The sequence below is a fragment of the Neolamprologus multifasciatus genome, chromosome 17 (assembly GCF_963576455.1).
Source record: "Neolamprologus multifasciatus chromosome 17, fNeoMul1.2, whole genome shotgun sequence".
Classification (NCBI taxonomy): Eukaryota; Metazoa; Chordata; class Actinopteri; order Cichliformes; family Cichlidae; genus Neolamprologus; species Neolamprologus multifasciatus.
This window is the reverse complement of record NC_140455.1, coordinates 8,942,503-8,951,166: the sequence shown is the minus strand read 5'-3', so window position 1 is coordinate 8,951,166 and position 8,664 is coordinate 8,942,503. Positions and strand designations below refer to the sequence as shown.

General features: G+C 38.0%; 1 protein-coding gene across 1 annotated transcript; it reads left to right on the top strand.

Moving 5' to 3' along the window:
- Nucleotides 1-5,232: 5,232 nt before the first annotated feature.
- LOC146498919 (claudin-22-like) lies at nt 5,233-7,001 on the top strand. The gene has a single exon (XM_085138629.1). It carries the CDS (start codon nt 5,715-5,717, stop codon nt 6,453-6,455), a length of 741 nt encoding a protein of 246 aa, XP_084994755.1. The 5' UTR covers nt 5,233-5,714; the 3' UTR covers nt 6,456-7,001.
- The last annotated feature ends 1,663 nt before the right edge of the window (nt 7,002-8,664 follow it).

The window sequence follows — 8,664 nt, the reverse complement described above, 5'->3', positions numbered from 1 at the left end:
TCTTTCTAAGATGTATGCTTTAAACCCATAGTTTGTGTAAAGTGTTATCCAAAAATGTCTAATGAAGTGAAGTTTTTCCAAATGGTAACACTCAGTTTGAACATCAGCATGCATGGAGCTGCCTGAGTACAACTACAAAATGACAGTGAGAAAAAAACGAAAAAGGTATGCTCCTTTTCAGCTTATTATTTTTATTCTTTGGACTCTGCTCAGGTAGCATTTTTTCAATTTATCATTCAAATAATCCTTACTTGCCTTGCACTGGTTATTGGGTGACTGCTGCGTTCATCCATTGACTGAAAGAAACCAATTTAGCTTCCTTCCCCAAATTTTGAGCCAGTTTTTTTCTGATTGGCCTCCCTCATAAACAACAATTTTAGTTAGCAGCTGAGTGCGCCATGTTTTCAACAGCCCTCTGGTTTAGAGCAGTCTAAAGTATGGAATTTTAGCTCACAGGTATTATTTATACTTACTAGATAGTGCAAAAATGGACCTGCAGTGCAGTGAAGCATATTTGACCCACCAGCATATTTTAGTTAGTCTGAATAAGTAGGAAATGCAGTTTTTAAATGATGATTTAATTCAATGAGAAAAAAAAAGTTAACCAAACCTACCTGGCCTTGTGCAAAAAAGCAATCAAATAAGTAGTTAAATCATGAATTAACTGCAATTAACCTTTTTTTTTTCTTTTTTGGAAAGCTCATAGTTTAATTTCACCAATCACACCCAGGCGTGTTTACTGCCACATAAAGTCGTTTCTTGATTCAACAAGAAATGTCTTAATAATAGAATCTGTCTGACAAAGTAAACATCCCAAAAAAGCAACACAACATGCCACAACCTTAGGAAAGAGCTGAGAAACAAAGTCTATCTATCAGTCTGGAAAGTGTTTGAAAGCCATTTCTAAGACTTTGGAACTCCAGTGAACCACAGTAAGAACCATTTATTTTTTGGCCAGCCAACCAAAATTATTCCAATAGTGCATCAATGAGTCATCCAGAAGGTCCAAAAGAACATCTAAAGAACTGGTGGCCTCACTCGTCTTGATCAGTGCTCATGATTAAACAATAGGAAAGAGACATTGCAAAAATGGCATCCATGGAAGACAGACCAAGACAAAACCGCTGCTCACCAAACTGGGTTGTCAGCAAGGAAAAAGTTTGAATTAGAGGTATGGATTTTGAGGGTTATTTTTTAAAGCAAAAAGTACACAGGGGTTAAATACAGTATTTTATATTTCAGCAAACAATATTTGCACCTTCAACATGGACTGCATTTCAAGAAATAGACCAATATTAATCTTTTATAAGTCCAGCTAGAAATTGTCAGACACTGTAAGAAGCAAAAGAAAAACAAACAAAAAACAGGCCTTTGAGTGAACCCCACATATATTTAACTGGATTCAGAAGTAAATGGAAATCAATGTTGGAGCTGGCTACCTTCATAGCTGATCAGTACTGATGGTCAGCAAAGGCTCTAGGGGCTATGAAGTGACTTGACTTGGCATAGACTTGGTTAGCTTGAAGGCCACATCAGCGTGAGCCAGGGATCACACATGTTGGTTAAAAGGATTAATTGGAAAAGGTTTTTTATTTCATTCAGGCCATGTGAACAGTAACAGACTGTAAAGCAGTAGAGTCAAGGCTTGGCTCACCCATGTGTGTCTTTGCAAATACGTTTGTGTGTGTGTGTGTGCGATTCAGAACCAAGTAGCACCAATTCGCTAAGTAGTCCAGTTGGAGTGACAGAATGACTAAATGGTCCAAAACGGACAAACAAAGATCCATATGCCCATGCTGTGCACATGCCAGATCTCTCTCTCGCTCTCTCTCTCACTCTCTATTTCTCACTCTCTCTCAGCAGGCCAAGTCAAATCTTGTTGCTAGGTTTTTGCATGCTGGCACCTTTCCAAGCCACTCATGCATTGGAGTGGACTGTTGGACTCTATCTGTCACACACACACACACACACACACAACCATCATATTTTTTCATGCAAAAGCAAAGTGAAAGCTCCCATTGATAGTAGAGCCAGACCTAGATGGGAATAAGAAGGAGGGAGACATGTCTCTCTCCTTAACAACCATCATCTTTAATCACCACTTCTAATTTCTCCTCCCATTGGCTGCCGCAAGCTCCTGATGTGATTCCCCATCCACAGAATCAGCATCTTGGAACGTAAAATAAAGTTTAGAGAAAGTTATCAACTCAGTGGACTCACACAAAAGACACTTAATGTATGCAATTTAATTAAAATTAATTGTGATGCTTTAATCAATATTTTTTTTGAATGAATCAAGTACTATCTGGACTATGTAATTTATTTATTTATTCTTTGCAATGAAGAAAAAGTCTGTAAACTGCTAAAGAGACAGAAATGGAATATTAGGCTTACATTTATCATTTTTACAAAAGTTAATTCTAATCTGTGATCTGCAGCCCACCGCTTTCCCTTTTAAAGGTAGCTAGGTTAGCAATCTAACCTGCAAGTTATTGTTAAGTAACCAATAAATAAAATACAAAATGTTCGAATGACTATGAAAGCAAAACCTGGACATTCCTGAAAATGCCTAAAACCACAAAAGACTACCCATTAACCACATTTTTCCCTCCATCTTTTTGTCCCTGAAAAACACTGAAGCATTATTCAGTTGCGTGAAAAATAGCAATGCTTACTTTTTTTGTAAGCAAATAGTTTCTCAGTGGGAAAAATGCAACACAGTATGTCATAGATTCAGGTGCTGTTGGCAAACTCTGTATATGCTGGCTGTATGTGTGTTTCCATTTTGGGTTGGGATTAAAGTCACTACAAAGAGACACCAGCTATTTCAGACAAACAGCACACAAACACATGCACGCACCATTTCCAGTGTATTTATGTGGATCTATTAGGGCCAATACAAAGTCAGCAGGTACCTGCATATTAAGGGTTGTTGTAACCTCTAGATAGATAGATAGATAGATAGATAGATAGATAGATAGATAGATAGATAGATAGATAGATAGATAGATAGATAGATAGATAGATAGATAGATAGATAGATAGATAGATAGATAGATAGATAGATAGATAGATAGATAGATAGATAGATAGATAGATAGATAGATAGATGTGTTTTTATTTTGTATGATGTCAAACATTCAGACCACAATGGCCAAGCAAAACTTAATACTACTGCAGTTCTTCTCATAAAGCTGATCTGCTTAGTGCTTATTGCTGAGTATGTATCACCATCTAAAGGGGGGAAAAAGAACTGCTAGAGCCCATATTAACTGTAGTACAGTAAAATGACATTTAGGCATATATAAATAGAGATAGATGGATAGATACTATATATATAGAAATGACAAGTAGCATCAAATGTATTTGCAACCTATAATATATATTTGTGTGTTTGATAGTAAGTTCAAAAACAAAAACACAGAATAGGAAGCTTGGAAATAATGAAAGTATGTTCGGTTTTGTCATCATTTTCTTCCTTTTATGGAAATATGCAAACTGTATTTGTAGCATCCAAGACTTTGTTCACTCATTACAGTACAGTATGTGCTCCTGAAGCTATCCTCATAGGATGTCCTAGTTAAATGACTTCTTAGTGTACACAAAACACTTGGGAAACTTCCATGTACCCTTGCGCAGCTTCAAGATGATAAAGAGGTGATTCAGTGTTCCATGACCAGAATGAAAACTTGATTGTTCCTCCTCGACCTAATATTCAACTGCTGGATAGACTGTCTTTTCCAGGAGTTCCAGCACCCTGGCATAGACCTTCTCGGGTAGGATGAAAAGGCTGAACACTAGAAGATCAAGCCCTCTGTTCTTGATTCCTGAAAATCCCGGTCTGCCAAGGATATATTCTTGACAAAAGCATGTCTCCCAGGACAACCCTACAACATTAAGAGTCTTTAGGAAAGCTTGACCCCTGAGCCCCAGCAACAGCAGAGCTTCTTGACTATGTCAGTCACCTCAGAAACAGTGTGCCCGGACTCTGTTTCTACTACAGAAGGTGTGTAGATGGCACTGAGGAGATCCTTGAAGTATTCTTTCCACTCTGACTATAGTTAAGGTCAGTAAGAGTCTGACCCCATTGTCTACAATGGGAACAGAAAACTACTTTTTCTTCATGAATCGCTTGATGATTTTCAGAACTGACCTGAGGCCAACTGGAAGTCTTGCTCCATGAGCTCACAGAACTCTTCACAGACCCTTCATTTTCAGTTGCTGCATCTGATTGGCCTTTTGGTACCTGCCGCCTTTGGAGTCTTACAAGCCAACAAAGCTCAATAGGACTCCCTCTTCAGCTTGATGGTTCCCTTTTTCTGCCGGCATAAACTGGTTCCATCTGATTTGGGGTAATTGCCATGATAGGCACCAACCACCTTAGAGAATCTTTGGCAGTAGAAGTCCAGAACATGGTTCACTGAGACTTAATGTCCCAGCCCTTCTTAGCTGTGATTGGATACCGGATGAGTTATAGGTAAGGAGTTTCGAGCTTTCATCCTATATGATCCTACCAAACCAAACAAACTGACAAAGACTAAAACTAAAGTTGTTTCCTCCTGATTTATTATTTAAATATTAGCTGCTAGAGCAGACATCTTTTTAAAAGTCTAGTCTTTTTAATTTGAGTGAGTACATTCTTCCCCACACCCAGCTTTTGTATTTTGTTTCAGCAGACTATGATAATATGGTCAAATTCAATCAGACCAGTGTTTAGCTAGATCAGAAGGAACTGTGATGTATACACATTATTATGTATGGTTTTCATGAGATTAAAATTTTTATTTACAGTAGAACCTGGAATGTAAACATGTACTGCATTTCTTTATGTGTAGTTTCTGCAAACTACCAGCAGGAGGTACCATCAGGCCAAAAAAAAAAAAAAACTGGCTGAAATTTGATTTTAAAAAAGAACCTTTCACATCTTTTTATGGACAAAAAAGTGTGTATTTCAGCATTTATTATTTTAGTTTAATTAGATATTGACCAATCTCAATATTACCAGTCTTCTCTTCACCACAAATAACCTAAAAATTAGACCCAATCAGACTCCATTCAAGCTATCTGTACATTTTCACAGAAACTACATTATTAAAGATATATTATTATTTTGATAGAATAAATGTGAATATCTTCAACACAAAATAATTTCAGTTTTATTTCCAAAACAAGTGTCCTACAATTCCTCTTTTTGACCAGATATAGAGTTTGGAATTTGGTGACACGTTGGAAGACTAAAAAGCTCAACTGAAAAAAAAAAAAAGTGTTAGGAAAAAGAAAATTCAGTGAATTAGGAAAAGTTACTTGCCTAAATAGGTTCATTTTGTCACTGTGTAATCCATTCACAGTGCTGTTGATTCTGTAAGTGTGCAGGTGCAAATTGGTTCTTGTATTCTGTTGACCTGCTGAAGAAAGCCTGAACTTTTTGCCTGATTGTGTAAGAGTGTCAGTTTTCACTGCTGATTCTGTGGGGAGGAGAGGCAAGGATGAAGAAAGCAGAGAAGCTGAGCGAGTGATGCCATTGACATCAAATGCTTTACAGTCAGAGATGTAGGCATCGATAACATCCTCTCTCGAAGAAAATCCTGCCTGCAGGTGACCTCACAGCAATCCTGTTGTTTCCAGTTGGCCAATCATAGCCTCCCTATGCCTGGACAGGGTGTGATAACTCTTCCAGCTGGGCCTGACTGCAAAGTCTGTCTCTGCTAGCATTGATGTCCCAGCAGATCCCCCTCCTGAAAGGAGCAAAGGAAAGACCAGGACCCTCTGAGAGCTACAGCATCGCTGTCATGGACTCTAGCAATGGCACTCTAGAGCTGCTGGGGGTTGGTTTGGCAATAGTGGCCTGGATCTGTTCCCTGACCACCATCCTGATGCCTTCATGGATCACACTGTCTACAGACCTGCTTCCCACTGAGGAAACTAACATGGGCCTCTGGGTGACCTGTGTGAGCCAGGAAGCGACAGATAAGCAGGAGTGCCGGCCCTATGACAGCATGTTTGAACTGCCACCAGACATTATACTGGCACGGATTCTCATGTCCTTGGTGCTGGGGGTGGGATTGTTGGGTGTGCTGCTGGCCATCCCCGGTATCCGCCTGGTTAATGGCTGCCACAACCACGTGGATGACTTTAGCTGTAAGAGGGCGCTGAAGGCAATAGGCGGGGCACTGTGCCTGGTAACAGGGATCCTGGGCCTTATCCCGGTCTCTTACGTCGCCCACCTGACGCTTGTGAGATTCTTCGACGAGACAGTGCCTCAGATTGTCCCTCGCTGGGAGTTCGGCTATGCTCTGTTTTGTGGCTGGATTGCAGGTATCCTCCACCTGGTGGCAGGAACGCTGCTGCTGATTTCCTGTCTTCATTTCCAGAAGCTGGACAGGCCTGTGCACATCCCTCTGGGACTTGTGACACCAGGAACCAATTTTGAAAGAACCAGGACTGAGTATGTGTGAGAGTGCCTTCCAACATTCAATGTTCTGGTCCCTAGAAGTAGAAAACCCACCCACCCAACTACGATGAACAGTTCTAAGTATGTCTGAGATACTCCAGCAGAAACACTTAAAAGTCCCTATATTGAGGTTACCTTTCAAATCAAGAGTATCACTCCTAACCTGTAAGTTTTTTTTGAGTGTTCTCAATTGAGCCATTTAAGATAGATTCACAAAGAGTAAAGTTTAACATTTTCTGGATCAGAGACCAAACATGGGACTAACTGAATTTGAATGAAACTCTCAGGATTGAAACTTTCACCAAACTAAGACTAATTCAGACTTCAAAACTTTTTTTCCTTTTTTTTCAAGGTAAGAGTAGCATCCAGGAGAAATAGGTTTTTACTTTTTAACTCCCTAAGTGGTTTCAACAGAAAAATCTGAGTGAAAATTTGTTTTCCTGCTTTAAACTGGACTACAGCTAGACACATGCATTACTCACCGTAAATGTGATAAACAACAAATGTGTCCAGCTGTGAATAAGGCCTGTGTTTCTAAGATTACATTTTTAAAAAAAGATTTAGAAATCCAACTCATTTGTTAGACACTGCAGAGTGTCAGGGTCAATGAAAAATGCTCCAAAGTCAGAATAAGAACTAGAGGAAGAAAATAAAACTACTTTAGATTCCTTATTTCTCTCAGTGAGGTTCTAAACAATGCTCAGACTATTGAAAATAATTATTTCACAGATGAGTGCTGAAAACCAGTCAGACATTCAGTGGTTTAAAATCTAGTAGTAGTAGAGTCATGCACTTTGGAAACTGGATTTGACCCTATGTAGTTTTTAAAAAGCTGTTTTTTTTATAAGCTACTATATAGAGTAAAAATTATTACAAAGTTTCATCTGACTGAAACACACAAAGTTTGGAAACCTTTGCACCTTTGAAACTGTTTAAAGTGTAAAAATTCAGAGCTAAATTTAGAAATAAGAATTTTAATATAGCTTTATTTTCTTTCTCTTTCCAACTTTAAAGCAGCAAAAATATATTTCTTAAAAAAGCAAATTTGTTTGTGGTGAAGTTATGTTTTGTTTGTTTTGGGGAGTAATTTTTATTTTTACTAAATATTTTCCTTAGACTGAACTCACTATTTGTCACAAAATTTTGAAACTGCCAAATGCATCCACAGTTTTAAACTCTGAACTTCTCTGAAGGAAAACATTTTTACTTCTGTTTAGTTCTGGTTTAGTTAGACTTCTTGGATATTTGAGCAATGGAAACATATATGATGCAGATTAATTTTAAAACGTTTCCCCACTTCAGAGAGTTTTATTGGCTTTTCTGTGTTTCATTAACTGAGATGTTTGCTTTAGATTTCCTGGAGCCAAAGAGACCAGATCTCCTGAGGTTTCTTGCTATATTTAGTTCATTTAAATACTTTATGAGCTTTTGGTTATGAATCCAAAAAGTGGGTGTTTATCACTTTTTATTGGTTTGGGTTTTTTTAACTCTTCTATAAAATCAAAGATTTATTGACTATAGAATGTAATGAAGATTTATATTTCCTCCTCAAAGAAAAACATATATTTTATATGCATATTTTTAACGCACATTTTGCTGAAATAAAAGAATGAATTGTAAAGATGATGAAAGCTCTTAATTTAAGCAGCAGATCACTGTTTATAGTCAATAAAGACAGAAAGGTTAGATAGATAGACGGATTAAATTGTGAGAGAGGACTCATTAAACCCTGCAATGTAACATGGATGTACAGACAAACTAACACTGATTACTGTGACATAGATGAAAATAAAACTGATATTTTAGGCAAATATGCTCATAAATAAATGCTCACAAGTTAACATTGAAACTGGCTTAACAAAATTAAAAAGGACTAAAATTAATGAATTTGAAAAAGCAATATATTGGGAAAGTAACTAAAACTTCAAAGTGTGAGTTAAATAATCCTTGTCTTCACACACTCCTCTCCTCCCTTGGGTCTCCAAGGAACTGCTGACTGCCTTATCAGTTCAGTTTGAAATCAAACCCTGGTGAGAAAACACAGGGGCGTGGGCAGCCATACAAATAGATGGATATACAGACACCCAGGTGGATACATGAGGAGTAGATGCACAGTCACTTTCAGGCCAAAAATAAAACTGTGGGAAAAGGACAGAAAAGAATTGGAGAGCTCTCAGTGTACCAGCCATTTCTAAGGAGACAAACAGGGACAC

Excerpts from the sequence above, each read along its gene's own strand:
- LOC146498919 (XM_085138629.1), top strand. The coding sequence starts at position 5,715 with ATGTCCCAGCAGATCCCCCTCCTGAAAGGAGCAAAGGAAAGACCAGGA.